This window comes from Solanum pennellii, chromosome 4 (assembly GCF_001406875.1).
Source record: "Solanum pennellii chromosome 4, SPENNV200".
NCBI classification, from domain to species: domain Eukaryota; kingdom Viridiplantae; phylum Streptophyta; class Magnoliopsida; order Solanales; family Solanaceae; genus Solanum; species Solanum pennellii.
Window position 1 is genome coordinate 7,544,382 of NC_028640.1, and position 15,067 is coordinate 7,559,448.

Here is a 15,067-nt window from a genome sequence, read left to right on the forward strand (position 1 = left end):
CCCCCATACCCTACCCCACCCCACCCCCACCACCCAAAAAGAAAAATAGTTTTATTTTTAAAAAATATTTTTAATTTCATAAATTAATTTTTATTCCAGTAAAAATAAAGATGTCTCTCAAAAACATTTTTAATTCGTAAATTAAACACTAAAAATCATTTCCGGAAAATATTTTTCTAGTTACCAACCAAACATAAGAAAATAAGTCCAAAATCTACTTGTTTTCTAGGAAAACATTTTCCATGGAAAACATTTTCCTCCATACCAAACACACCCTATATCATTTTATTTTTCAAGATGGGTTGCGCAGAGAGAGAGAGAGAGAAAGAGAACCTGAGGTACTGATAGTAGGAAGTTCAGAACTTGCGGCAAAAAGAATATAAGCAGTGTTTCACTGAAAGGAAACAAAGAAAACTAGACGCATTAGTCTTAAGTTTCAGATGAAGAAACTTGAACAAATATCTTCATAAGTACAGACACTAAAGATCATTTATACAATACATACTATGGTGATACTCGATCAGACAGTTTATGTGACACTTTAACTGTTTTGGTACATCTTAATACGTTTAATATATTTCAACTATGATACCATTCAATGATCTACACAAGTTTGAAGATTTCACTTCAATTAACAATTTATTACATAAATGAGTTCCCCAACTCAGCCATAACTAGTCTTTACAGTTTCTTTTCACTAATATCAATGATATCCTTATTGCAGCCAAGTCTACTTTCTTCTTTTTTTTGGATCTGGAAAGGGATAAATTACAAGCATTTTATAGAAGTAATGTGATTCAACTCTTTGAGAGACTGATTCTTGAGAACTTAATGATTAGCGAGTTAAAAAACCCTTCACATTTTTTTCTTGTTCAGATATGGGTAGTTTTCCCCTGATATAGGCTTGTTTATTAAGCCCTTCGTGAACAGATTTGGGATCGTGTTGGTGCAACTTTTTTTTTAGGATGAACTCTTTTATTTTTGATAAAATAATATTCAAATTGTCTAAGGATGTCATCCCTTGGTTCCACTTTTCCAGTACAATAGACTAGTCACTTTTTTCCTGATAAAGACAATACTCTGTTGTTCACACAATACTATGGTCACTTTTCTTTTCCTGATAAATACAAATATCCCAGTCACTTATTGGAAAAACATGGGCTTCATAGTCATCAGCCAACGAGGGTGCTCCATTCTTGCTTGGAAATCACTATGTCACAAAGTCAAACTGACAAGGGAAAATGGGATGACCTTTTTTTTTTCTTTCTAAAGGATCAAAGATGCAATTAAATGGTTCAAGAAAAAGACTAGCAGAAGTAACACTGAACTGAATAACTAGAAACACACAGGAAGATGTACCTAAAGTGACCCAAAATTCCAGCCACTGCCATGGTCATTCCAGCAAAATATGTAAAAGTATCACCAACGAAAACTGAGGAAGGATACCTACAATGACAGTGGCGAGTGTAAGTATTAAGTAAGACGTATTGCTGAAGGAGAACTTTGAGGTTGTTTTAAGATTAAATTTTACCAGTTGTATGAAAGTAAAGCTAAGGAAGTAGCAAGCATTGGCTGAACAAGGTAAATAGAAAAAGCATGGGCTAGTTTGTATTCAGGATCAGCAGATGCTCCAATTTGCATGATGTTGTGTATCAAAATCTGTAATTACTATAGAGTTAAATGACATTCAATCGTCCAAGTGATAACCAGAGAACAGTAAAAGCTTACAGCAGCTGCGATAACGACTGTCTGCCCAACTTCAAGGCCATTGATACCAGCGTGAATATTGATCGAATTTGTGCAAAATATTGCCAATAGCCACATATATAATTTGTAGATACATCCTGTAAAACCAGAGAGAATGACGAACAGACTGAAGTCAACATATGGAAAGAATTAATGTATGAAATGGTAAAGAATTATATCCATACAAAACACGACTTTAAGCATATTAAATGTGCATTTCAAATTTGAGTACTTCATCAAATATGACAAACTCCAACTTAAGGACCTTCAATAGAAGCACAAAGAAATTTTAGGATGCTTACCTAGATCCAAGATCTCTAATCCAACATATGATACAAGGGGTTTCGGTATAATAATAGTTGTATGCCCAGCATATGCCATCAACAATGGAAGAGCTGCAATGGATGGTAACAACAGTTTCCTGTTTCAAAGAATTACATGAACTTCATAAGAATCTAAGCTGAAAAGATTTCAAAAGGCTCCCACCAGTTGCATAAAGAAATCCTTACACTCTCCAAGGTACATCAAGGACGTCATCCACAAACCCAAGTAGCATCATAAAGCAGATCGAAGATAATGCAGCATTGTATTCCACAAGCCACTGCCAAGTTCAAAGTCAACAGCTAGAACAACAATTTTTTGACGAGGAAAAAAGAAGGTGCAGCTAAGTACTATCATTTCGAGCAACAATTTTAATGTAACTATTACACAAATCGCATATGAACAAGCACATACACAATATTTTGAGGTTATCTACACACCCCTCTTTCTCACTACTTCTCTCCCCACCCAGTCTGCTTAATCTCTACCTATCTGCACTGTTTTATCCTGCCCTGCATTTCTATGCCTTTGACACCACTGTTCTGCTTTTTGTTGCAGACTATCTTTTGCTTTATGAAATTAATTTTGACATCTAGAGTTAGTATCGATCCCACTATTTGAGTGATCCTTTACTATATACCAAATTGCTGTGTTTGTCTTCTCGTTTTCAGTCACAGCCCTGTCCTCTTATTTTGAAAATTCCAGGCATTCGTTACATGCTATGCTCTTTGGGTCTATGCTTTTGACACAACCAGATCATGCTTTAGTTTACTTAGAAGGAAGCAGGCATGTGCTTCATGCACAAGCACATTTGATGCACATCAGAGTTTTTCATCTCGTTCTGTTAATAATTATATTTGAAAAGTCAAAAGAGTGTTTTTTTCAGATAAAACTTGCAAAAAGTGATTTGGTTAGTTACATTCTCTTTGATTATTCAAATTTTTCTATAGAAGTCAACTGTAAGATGCCAATTGGCACCATCACAGGCAGCAAAAAAGTCAAGGGGAAATAAATGGATTTGGATACGTGTGTACGGATGCATGATAATTAACCCAGCTGCCCAATTTACTGCAATGCACAACCACTTGTGAATTGTCAATTAGTAGTATTTTCCCCCCAAAAGCAATAAACCAGCAACTTGGAACACTACAACTAGTGAATACTGAATATGTTTTTTCTCTTTAACCTTAACAGCAACAATTCTTTTAAATCAATAAAGATAATGGTTAATGAGGATTCATATAGTCCTTCACAACTTGTTTGGGACTGATGAATCATGGACTGTTTTAATTATAATCCTTTGAAGAAGTTAAAAGAATATAGTCAAACACGTGCTTATAAGCTCAATGTCAGTAGGGTGATCTTTGGCACTGTTTTCTCATCTTTAAATGGAGAAAAAAAAATTCTCTTATGTTTTATCATACTAATACTAGTTAGAACTTAGAAGTTCTCACAACAGGCAAGCAAGAAAGGAGCACACAAAATAATGCCAGAAAAAGATAAAAAGTAAACCAATATAAGCAGTTATCAAGACGTAAAGTAGATCATCAATGAACAAAAAAACTCCAAATTAAACCACAAAGCTTGCATCTTTACTTACATTTGAATCAGCTGTGAAGTTGAAATATTGAAACAAGATTGCCACGACCAAGAACACAGCCCCAACAATGATGCCAAGTGACTCAGGTCTGCGAAATACAATATGGATCACTCATAAATTGCTTAGTCTAACACCGCATTAACTTAATTGAGCTTGGTCTTAACTATTGAAACCCACTCTCTTCACTGGGTTCATCAAATTACTCACTTTGTCCCAGCAAAGCTTTCCTACCTTCATTTTAGGCCGTTCCAGAATGATCTATGCTCATTCTTTTTTATCAGTAAAGAAAAATTTTATGAATTCCCAGCATTAGCCGTAAGTTGGTAGTCCTCCGTTTCCATTTGTTTATCTTACTTTTCCTTTTAGCCTACCTACAAATGTCTACATCCTTTCCTCATAATTTTTTTATTCCAATATTTCTCATGACATAATTAAGAACACAAGATTAAAGAACATTTTGGTAGACCACAAGATTCAAAAATTTCTTTACTTTCTTAAACTCCGTGCCTAGTTCAAACCCGACAACCAAATTGAAACAGTGTAGCCACATTACATATTGCGTGATGAGCTCAAGAAATCAACCATGGCTCTTGTGGTAATGATCTAAAAAGAGATATGCATAAATGAAAAGCTTTTAAAATAGAAATTTCACATTTTAAGCAAACTAATTCAAACTAAGACTATCAAAATCAAAAAGTAAGGCATAATAAATTTGAATCAGTACTGAATTCCACCAGCTTCAAGTAAATTAAAACTTCAATTTCTTCTTTCTAAGCAAAAAAATACAATAAAACTTACACTTTGACAGAGCCTTGAGGAGTGCCTTTTTTGTTGATATCATATCCAAATAAATTCCTTCTCAATACATACTTCGAGGCAACAGGAATCATAGTAACAGTGACGAAGAATCCGATCAAGCTAACAATTGCATTGATGAGAATCGATCTTCGGAGCTCTGATTCGATGTCGTAGTGATAAAATATCAAGTAGAAGTACGGGATTAAGAATATCGAAGAGATTTTGAAAATTAAGTAAACTTTCGCCGGCGCTATAGGAGGTTCCGGTGAGGAGTCACTGGATTTAGGCTTCTCCGTGTTTATGGATGATTCCGGTTGATTCACGGTGGCCGGCGCCGCCGTTGACGGTCGTTTTTTAGCTGCCATTGTTTCGATCTCTCTCTCACTGTGTGTCACTTGTGGAGACTCTTGTCATTTTGAGTCTGAATTTTTTTTCTTTTTTTATTTTTTATTTATTTATATTTTGTTATAAATAATTTATTTTTATTTATTTATATTTATTTATTTATTTATATTTTCTTATTTATATTTTCGAGTCTTAATTAATTGCGTATTTTTTAAGCCATAGTACACTTGTATCCAATAGAATTTGGACACGTCAGATGAATTTGTCATATGTGGGGTCCATTTGTTGCTTCAAAAATAGAATTCAATTTTTTTTTATATTTTCTTTTTTTTTCTTTTTTAATGCACGGATGTCCCAGTGACAGGAGGGGTAAGAAGTTGGAGTTATTGGCTAATATCATCGCGTAAGTTTGATCTAAACTTAGAGTATATTTGTGTGATATAAGTAAACAAAAAAATAATTATATAAACAAAGTTTTTTTATTTTATAATTATAAATTTTAAGTATACTTTTAATTTATCATTTTTGTCAACTTTTTTGCTTAATTTAAAAATTATATGAAAAAGGAATAAATTTGTTTTTAAATTGTTTTAAGTGAGTATGGGTAAAAGTTGACAAAAATAGTGATGAATTAAAAGTATATTTAAAATTGATAATTATAAAATAAAAGACTTTGTTTATGTAATTTTTCCATTTTTAAAAATGTTAAATTTTAATTTCATAATTTATTGTCATATTTGGTAGTAGGTGTAATAGTCCATGGTTAGTAATGGGTGAGTTTAATGGTCTATTAACTATGGATGATAGAATTGGATGCAAAGGTTGTAGAAGTGTGTGTGGCTGGTTAGAACTTCCCCATGCAGATACACTTGGAAAATAGATTGGGTGTTTGTTAATGCAGAATGGTTAGAGGCATACAATGCAACTTTTCTGCCACAGCGACCACTGTCCAGCAAAGATTAGCCTAATACATCGATGACAAAATCTTTCAAGTATTAAATGGAACACTTTCCAGGTTGTACAAGGTGAAAAAATTGAATGGTCACCATTCTAACAGAGGCTAATGAAGATAGATTGAAGCAAGTTCAACAAACAGCACTACAAAAGGGAAACGTCTCCAAGAGTTATATCGCTTTACTTGGGAACTCAATTATGCTGCCAAAGCATAGAATGATTGCTTCCCAAAATACAATACTTACCAAGGAAAGAATGAGCAGATTGAACATTCCAGTTGATGACCTTACATGCTGCTCCTGTGAGGAAAATGAAATAGAGACTCAGAATCATTTGTTTGCTAGATGTGGCTGGATATCGGAAATAAGGGTCGCTCTCTTTACATGATCAGGCTTGTACTTGCAACAGAGGAGAGTAATACAAAATCTAGAATGGTTTCAAAGAAGAAAATGGAAGAGGTTCCAAAAAGAAGTATCTGCTGCAATTTATGGTGCTATGATTCATCACACTTGACGAGCAAGGAATATAAAGATGTTCAGGAACATACATGTAATTACGAGTTCTGTTATAGCACAGATCCAAAGGGAGATTAGGGAGAGGATAGATATGTTACACTGTTTAAAAAGAACTCATAGATGCACTAACTTAATGTCTAGAATTTATAAATAGGTTGTTGGTATGGTTTGTTTGACTCTTTTTTTTTTTTTTTTTTGCTTGAGATCTAAATTTTTGCTGCAACCTTCATAGAAGGAGGTGGTGATACCGGATGCTCTTAATTCTATAAATGGTTCTTGTTTTTGCAATCGTAATTTTTCACAGTTATTAACAAAAAAAATAATTATTTCCATAACAGATGTACCGATTCAAAAATGAACAAATAATTAGGAACGAAAGAAGCAATTAATCATTGGATAAGTTGTTACCCAACCAAACAAAGCCTAATCTTCTTTTCTTCGATTTATGTGGTACTTGTGTGTGTGAGTTTTGTTATTGCTATTTATTCTCTTTTCAAGTATTTTCAACATGATTTCTTCGCATATATTTTGCTTTTTACATAATTTTCAATATGATTATACGAGCAAGGGTCTAAAAAAATAACCTCAAGTAGCGATGATAAGGCCTGCACAAACAGATGAGCTTCACAACTACAAATTCAAACTAATTTAATCAAATCATAAATTATAATTACAAAATGGGAACCACAATGTTTTTGAATGCTGAGCAAACTAGGAAGCACTAAAACCACTATATAATAGGTTTTTTCACAACGCAAATTCAAATTAATTAGATCAATAGATTATGAGCACGTGATGAAATTCGAACTAGGCCAACCAGTGTGCTCAGGCAAAAATAGGGAGACCACTAACATCACCACAGTATACTTTCTACGATGTGAATCCAAATTAGTTAGGTATCAGTAAGTTCCAAACTCCGGAGGGTTAAACAAAAAACATAAGTTACAACAGGAGTATTGTGACACTCACATTTGCTTCCCCTGTGAATCAACAAGGCATCAAAAATAGCTGAACATGTGAGAATCCTGTATGCCACTGCACAAAAATCAGGATTCACCATTTATATGTCAAATAGCCTTATGAGCCAAATATGTACTCCATGTTAGCTTCCTGAAAATAATCTCCGGTTCCATATTCTTTGAGAAGACGATCAAAGATGTTGGAATTAGCAAAAACGGTGGCTGGTACTTGGAACCTACTACAGCTTCAGGACAAGGCCAATGGGACTGTGATCGCTGCCATCTACATCTGGCAGAATGTACGAGTCATGCACCTTCTCAGAAATGCATTCCGAGACAAGGAAGTAGTCAAGCCGCCATCCTGCCATTTTATATACATCATAGAGGATAAGTCCCATCACAGACAATCTGAAAAACCATCCTTAAAATAGCAAATGTAATTGGACAAAGAATGTGAGGTTGGAATTATCTTGTGAAGGAGAAGAGGTAACAAATACGATAGTCGACTAGAGATTAGAAAAATAAGATGTTGGACGAGCAGTTACATAGGTTAATGTGTGAAAAGAGAAAACATAACTACATGGGGATAGGTCATAGGTAGTCAAGCCTTTATCTAAGTAGCAGATTGACGTAACTGGTTGCAGGCGTCTAGGTTGAGGAAAGTGTCTCGTGAAGCTTCTAGGATTACATCAGCATCAAGAAAGTTAGATTAACAACCTGGTGAGAATGTCTAGGTTGCTAAAAGTCTGGCGTAAGGCTCTAGGACCCCGTCAGCCCAAGATAGTTGACAATCTGATACAAATTATAAGTTGCTAAATGTTTTGGCGTAAAGCTTTAGCAGTACATCGCCAAGATAGTTAATTCAAGCTAACAGCCTGAAGGAAGTATCCAAGTAGCTAAATTATATTAGGCATAAGGTCTACGAGCCCCGTCTGCCAAGATAGTTAACTCCAGTTAAGAACCTGATAGAAGTATCTTAAGTTGCTAATATAAATGTATTGGCATAAAGCTCAAGGTTCGCGCAAGCCCGACCCTAACTCAACCCCAAAAGCTTACTCATAAGGGGAGGACTTTCTGAGCCCATATAAGCAAACCACTAGTTCATTCCCCAACCAATATGGGACTAATCCACAAGCAAGTACCTAAGTTTAAACTCAAAAGTTGTACTTCCACAATTACTACTGTCAAATGGGTAATGTTGTCATTTCACTAGACAGCAAAACACAGTCATTCCACTAGACAGTAAAACACACGAAAATATCTACTTGTAGGGCTATGGAGAAGAGTACATGAAGAAGCACAAACTTAGGCGTGTTTCTGGTTTTCTTAGTTTGTCATAATAAGAACAGCTCAAGGTAAACAGAGGACAAGTGAATAGCACCATAATAGAATAAATTTTTAAATACCTTTATTAGTTTTACGTCCACCATGGCGGTAACCCCAATAAGTATAACCAACAACACCAGGATGCTGCTTCCTGAATGTATCTACAAACCCCTTGTTTAGAAAGTTCGTTTCGAAAGACCGTCTTTCTTCTTCAGTAAAGCCTGCACTTCTTTTATTTCCCTAAGCAAATGTAGGGGAAAACAAATCAGACACAATGAATCAGAATGATATCAAAACTAAAATGCAACTTCAGTAAGCTAAGCTAACAACTGAAGACAGTTGCTAAAATCCACAAGCAAACAGGAATCCTAGGTTGCATAGTCAAATCACTGTGTTGGAATATGATAATTTCCAATACTCAATTGTACTTTAACCAATGAATAACTATTTCAGTAAATGATGGGAGGACCGAACAAGTTCCCATGGCACTAGGTGCAAACAGTTGCCAAGTTTTTATTTTCTCATTTCAGAAAACCAGTGTATCTCTATTTGTGGTGGATGACTTCTATATGCTAGTTAAAGTAAACAATTCTTTCCCCTCCAGTTGATATTTGGAGCACAATCACTCCTATTAGATTTCAAAGTATATCTTAACCTGTATACCGTAATTGGATAGGATTTCGTTTATGTTGATTCCCATGTTATCCTTAAAAGATAGATGCTAACATAATCACCTTAAAAATGTAATAATTTAAATTGTACTCCCTTTTGTCTCAATTAGTTTGCCTTACTTCCCCTTTTACTCTGTTTTTTTTTTAAAAATGTCTTTCCCCCCCTTTTTAACAACTCTTTAATTCTAACTTCCCTCATAGCATGTTTACGATCACAAGGTTTAAGGACATTTTGGTACACTCCACAAAATTTTTTGTTTAAGACACAAGATTCAAAGGTGTTCTTGGTTTCTTAAAATGCACTTCAAGTGAAAACCAAACAAACAAATTGAAAGGAGGGAGTAGTATTGTTTCAATCTGCTCTAATATGCTTGCTTCATTGTAGCTTTTATTTTCTCTCTTAGGGGCATCATTGATGCTGTTTTGTACCTTCTCTTACAACTATATATCAAGAGTCACTTAGCGCAATGAATCATTCACAATGCATAAACTGCTTCTGCATCATTTACATGATTGGATGTGACAAAAAAAATTCTTACAGTAGGATTATAAATATCTATCTCCTCATGGGCACAATTTAGATCACCGGTCAAAACAACAGGTTTCGACTTCTCTAGCTCCTGCAAAGCCACAGAAGAAGAAAAGTTTTAAGAAAAAATTGAGGTACTTGATAGAGAAATGATACGCGGTGCATAAGATGTCAGTAAAGAAAGCAACATTACTTTCATGTAACTGCCAAGAGAAGGATCCCACTCGGTAATTCTGTATGTCTGGTAAAGTACGTCTTGTTAGTCATTTCCGTAAGAAGAACTGCATCACATAACATTACAAATACAAGAAGACAGTGAAAATGTAGGGAACTACCAATCGGCGTAGTCCATCACCAGAATTTGGAACATATCCACACAATAAATAGAAGTTATCAAATTCCACCGTAACAAGTCGTCCTTCAGTATCATGATCTGGTATACCGAGACCATATTTGATAGAAACTGGTTTAATCTGTCAAAGAGGAAAGCAACAGGATAATACTGCTTATACACCAAATAAACCAAAAACAATTCAAGGAAAGAAGACATAGTTGCTCAATCTTCTTCCTTTTCTATTAGTAAAAAAAAATTCTCAGAGACCAAAGTAAGGCACTCAATGGAAGGCTTGACATAAAAATAGATATCACAATTCATAAAGGAAAAGCAATCTCAAATAAGGAAGATCAAACAGCAGAGACCTTTTAAAGATCTTCTTGCACAAAAAAATACCTGTGGATCAAGAAAATGTACATATATTATGAGTTATGGAAGTAGCTAATTTTCGCAGTACTTTCTACTCATTTTCCCCTCTAACTTCTTCAATTTTGGTTTTACACTTGCGGACAGGTGTATTTGGAGATCTATGTTCAGTGCAAGAATGACGGAGTTGGATCATTGACAGGTCTAATGAAGAAGAAAATCAGAAAAATAAAAGGAAAAAAAAAGAACGGGAAGGACAAAGGATCGTACTCGTGAGATGATTGCAGTACCAGAATATCCAAGCTTAGAGACACTGCATGTCCAAAAGCTATTCTTATAGTCATGGAGACTTTCCTTGATCGCTTCAACGTCTTTTTCCTGCTTTCAAGAATCAGACATGAAATTAACCAAGACAGCACAAATATTTGTCGTAGGAAAGGAAAAAAATCTCTATCGGTCACATAGTAGTTTACACAGTATTCAGAAACCATAACTAATGACCTAAGCTCATTGATGGCTGTAAGCAGCTTAGATCTTAACTATTGCAGTAGAAGGTAATTTTCCATCTCTTCTAGAGTACACCGATAACTAGAGTTTGTCGAACTTGTTTAAACACAACAAAGAAAACCTCCAGTTTCTGTTGCACTCTCCACAATCTAGATCTGAGAACTCAGCGCACCTTGAATTTGAAGAATTGTGTTAACTAGGAAGCAAGTAACCTTAAGGAACCTGAATGGTTAATTGGTTACACACACACACATACGTGAATACGGGTGTGTGTATGGATAATATACATGAATATGTCTGTGTGTGGTGGTAAAAGACACGCTGTTTCTTTCATCGAGTTGAAATTAGGAGGATTATGTAATGAGATGACACATAACTGTCTTGCGGTTATTGGCCATGCTGCTGTTACACAATTTTTATCTTTATTTAAAAGAAGAAGACCATAATTGTATTAATTGAAGCATCACCTGCATCCAAAGTTTGTTTACAAAGATCTCAATATGTATGAGTAAGACAAACAGCTGTTATATTATATCACATTGCAGAAATTTGAAGGACACTCCAGAATGTCCAAACAGCATAAGGTATTATGTCTCTACCAGTTCCCTTATTTTCATCCACTCCAATTATTTAAGAACCGAGAAAGATAGGGTACAAATTACATGCATAAAATTTTGCATTGTGTAAACAGCGATGCAACCGTGATTTTTTGAAAGGCTATTCATAATAGTTAAGTAAACACTCATAATAGTAAGTAAACACACGAAGAAGCAAGGGGATTCAACATCTACTATATATACATAATTCGTATTATCTATAGAACATTATTTTCTGCCGAAGGCGGTTACCCTTCCCTGGCTGCGCTACTATGTGTAAGTTATGTATAAAATATCTATTAAAATATCAAGTTGATCCATACAAACAGGAAAGAGATAAAATGAGAGTTTGCCTGTAGTTTAGTCTCCTGTAGGCATATTACATCAAAATCTTCTCTATCAGCAAGCTGCTGTATGCAAAGATTCTTCAACTTTAATAGAGCCCTCAGACCATTGACATTCCAAGACAATAACTTAACATGTTTAGTATCCTTTGAAAGAGGAGGTGGCCTCATTGTTTTAGGATTGTATACAATCCACCCATCTTTGGGCTTCTTGTGAGCGAAAATAGTCCAAGGTTCATCTTGATTTACAGAAAGATCAGCAGCCTCAGAAACTCCTATGTGTGCTGAAGCAGTCGCCGATGAAACTTTTCTCTTTGCTCGTACATTTTTCTTGCCTGTAAAGTTATTCATCATTTAATTTGCTGTCACAGCAAAGCCAAGATGTACAGTAAGTCAAGTGTGAAATAACCAGAAAAAATACCAAAATTACCTTTGATATCATTAGATTCAATGGACATTTCTTGGGTAATTTCAGTTTCTTTAACAATAATGTCAAAACTGGTATCCTCAGTCTGGCCTTTTGTGACTCGTTTTTTCGTCTGCCGAGTAGTAGGAACCTTGGATGTGACGTTGCTTTGGTTGCGATTCTTACTTGGCACTTTTCTGGACTTCTTTTTTGAAGGGTTAGCTGCTACTTCTAGACTCTCCTCAGATGATACTTTATCCTCCTGTGCCACAGATCCATTGCCTGCATCTATAACAGAAAGTTACCGGTTAAAGTATCTGTCCGTTGCACTTTGGATTTTGGAGAAGTCCGCAGAATAATACTATGATCGCCTAGATAGATACTGATCATGACTTTCTAATAAAGACGTTATTTAATGGGCTTGGTTGCAATTAAAATGACAGAAAAGAGTACCATCAAGTTTGCTGTCGAGGAAAGTCTTCAAAGAAGCAACAAGTTCTTGCTTAGTACCTCTGGAAGGAATCCCAAGACTCCTGAAAACACAGAACTTGCTGTCATATCACAGAATCAAATTGAAAGCTGCTGTTAAATTACTAGGTGATACATTCTGCGGATCTCTCCTATCCACACAAATCATTTCTAAAATGGAACATCATCCGAACAGAGGTTCTAGACCAACTTACGTGCTCCAGATGAATCACTTACTGTTGTATCTATACAGTGTTGTCAAAGGCAAGCTTAAGCCCCGAAGCGAGGCACAAAACGTGTTAAGCGCTTAACCTCGCTTAATGTGCGTTTCAATGTCCGTCATCACTAATCAAGGTTCTAAGGTATATTTTCCTCGCCAAGAAGAGGCAACACTAAATAATTGATATTTCACTTATTTTTTTGAATCAGGTAACATAATTGATATTTCACTTATTCGTTAAAAAAATTCAATTTCTTCGTTCATATATTTGTCATTCAAGCTTATAATTGTTAGTCTTGGACTAAATATATATATTGTTTTTTTTCTTCCTTTGCACTTAGCACTTTTTTCCATTAAAACATATGCTTTGTTTGCGCTATGCGCCTAAAACCCCAACATGCCTTAGAGCTTTTTCGTGCTTTTTGCTTTTGATACCACAGATACTATAAAGCTTCCAACCACTTGCTAAGTCCAATCCAGGTTCAGGACTCTTTTAGCTCTACTAAGGCATCATAATTTTTCACAGAGTTCAATAATTTTACGTATTCACTGCTTAAGGAAGAATATTTTAGACCAAGCTGGCAAGTACCTATGTAAAGCTAGAGTATATAATGCACAAAGATAGTACATGTTGTGACTGTCAGGTAATCATTTTCACACATATAATTAACCTTATATCTAATATTGAAAATTATTGTAAGAAGCAATATAGAAAAAATCTTTTCATATACTCTTCCCTGTAAAAAAGGTATGCATCCAATCATCTTTGCTTGAAACAGAAAAGTCCAGCCAATATTCTTTTTTCCTCATTTTTGTAAGAGACTAATCCAGGCATATAATGAACCACACAAAATTATTCGATCAAACCTCTAAATCAAGTAAAAATATGGATTCCTTTCTACAGAAACCAAGCAACTAATTGCATTATAACAAACATGCAATGCAAAACCCCATCTCTGTTTCCTCCATTCTCTACAATCTTATTATTTTTTGGGGGCTGAACGATAAATTCCTGAAGGCCAATAGCGCATGGCTTAGAACTCAATGATAGAAAACAAATATGAACCCACTTATAACATAATAGCACATGATGCCAAACACTGAGCACTATAAGATATACTTGAGCTCCTCCAGCAACCAAGAAACTAATTGCACTACCACAAACATGCAATGCAAAACCCATTTTTGTTTCTTCCATTCTCTACACATACTTTAATAACCGAGAAATCCCAGAGGGCCAATTTCGCACGGCCCAAAACTCATTGATAGCAAACAAAATGAATCAACAGCAACAACAACAAACCCAAGTCTGGTTAAGTGTGCAAATACCTTACCCCCACCTTTGAGAAGATAGTGAGGTTATTTCCAAAAGACCCTTACTGAACAAACAGTGAAAAAGAGGCAATAGCAACAAACAGACACAACAACAAGATACTAAGAAACCAACGAAACAACAAGTGAACAGACATGAATCATCTACAACATAATAGCATATAATGCAAAACAGTTAGCACTTCAAAATATACCTAAGTTTTACTCTGAGCTGAGGAACAGTCATTTTCTCTACTGTTTCCATATCCTCCACAAGAACCTCCCCACTCTTGCCACCATTTTCCTACATATAACAAACAAAAACTCAAACAAACAAACAAAAACTCAATCTTTCTTACTGAACCATCCTCCAAATGCTGAAAAAGACATTAATTGGTCACAAAGAAACAACCTTTGAAACACCCTTTTCAGCTGCAACACTCACTTGTTCATTTGATTTTCCAGTAGCTGATGAGGTTGAAAAGGGTCTTTTTTTAGACCCCATTATCGTCAAATTCACAGAAACCAAAACCTGAAACTTGGGTTTCCTTAAAATGACTCCAACACTGAGAAAAAGGTACACTCTTCAGAAGAAAAAATCAAGAACAAAAAAATATACAAAAATAGAAACTGTCATATATTACCTATTGGAAGTGATGAAATTGTAAAGACCAAACTTAAAAGATTGTAACATCGATTGTAATAAGAACACTATATGAAGAAGAAAAAGAAAGTTTAATTCCTTTCTATG

The 15,067-nt window shown here is 35.0% G+C and overlaps 2 protein-coding genes and 1 long non-coding RNA gene across 3 annotated transcripts in view; 1 reads left to right on the top strand and 2 right to left on the bottom strand.

Moving 5' to 3' along the window:
* LOC107017857 (UDP-N-acetylglucosamine--dolichyl-phosphate N-acetylglucosaminephosphotransferase) overlaps nt 1-4,905 on the bottom strand; it is a 7,119-nt gene extending 2,214 nt beyond the window's left edge. The window contains exons 1-8 of the mRNA XM_015218137.2: nt 4,466-4,905; nt 3,668-3,755; nt 2,256-2,347; nt 2,049-2,167; nt 1,729-1,844; nt 1,532-1,659; nt 1,360-1,446; nt 334-394 (exon numbers count right to left, since the gene is read on the bottom strand). Of these exons, the coding sequence (XP_015073623.1) occupies nt 334-394; nt 1,360-1,446; nt 1,532-1,659; nt 1,729-1,844; nt 2,049-2,167; nt 2,256-2,347; nt 3,668-3,755; nt 4,466-4,830 (1,056 nt within the window). The 5' untranslated portion in view covers nt 4,831-4,905. The remainder of the gene's footprint in view (nt 1-333; nt 395-1,359; nt 1,447-1,531; nt 1,660-1,728; nt 1,845-2,048; nt 2,168-2,255; nt 2,348-3,667; nt 3,756-4,465) is intronic.
* A 100-nt stretch (nt 4,906-5,005) lies between these two features.
* Nucleotides 5,006-6,443, top strand: LOC114076935. Its single transcript, XR_003578013.1, has 2 exons — nt 5,006-5,213; nt 5,555-6,443. It is a non-coding gene; the product is annotated as an uncharacterized LOC114076935 (long non-coding RNA).
* Nucleotides 6,444-6,926: 483 nt separating this feature from the next.
* LOC107015682 (DNA-(apurinic or apyrimidinic site) lyase, chloroplastic) lies at nt 6,927-15,061 on the bottom strand. Its single transcript, XM_015216018.2, has 12 exons — nt 14,961-15,061; nt 14,729-14,882; nt 14,532-14,620; nt 12,771-12,850; nt 12,342-12,605; nt 11,921-12,246; nt 10,735-10,842; nt 10,100-10,237; nt 9,958-10,005; nt 9,775-9,855; nt 8,645-8,804; nt 6,927-7,599 (listed from the first exon to the last, which is right to left on the bottom strand). The coding sequence occupies exons 1-12, from the start codon at nt 15,008-15,010 to the stop codon at nt 7,478-7,480; spliced, it is 1,620 nt and encodes a 539-aa protein (XP_015071504.1). The 5' UTR covers nt 15,011-15,061; the 3' UTR covers nt 6,927-7,477.
* Nucleotides 15,062-15,067: the final 6 nt, after the last annotated feature.

Excerpts from the sequence above, each read along its gene's own strand:
- LOC107015682 (XM_015216018.2), bottom strand. The coding sequence starts at position 15,010 with ATGTTACAATCTTTTAAGTTTGGTCTTTACAATTTCATCACTTCCAAT. Across the intron at positions 14,621-14,728 it reads CTGAAAAGGGTGTTTCAAAG|GAAAATGGTGGCAAGAGTGG; the intron begins GTTGTTTCTTTG and ends TGTTATATGTAG. Across the intron at positions 12,247-12,341 it reads TGAATCTAATGATATCAAAG|GCAAGAAAAATGTACGAGCA; the intron begins GTAATTTTGGTA and ends ATAACTTTACAG.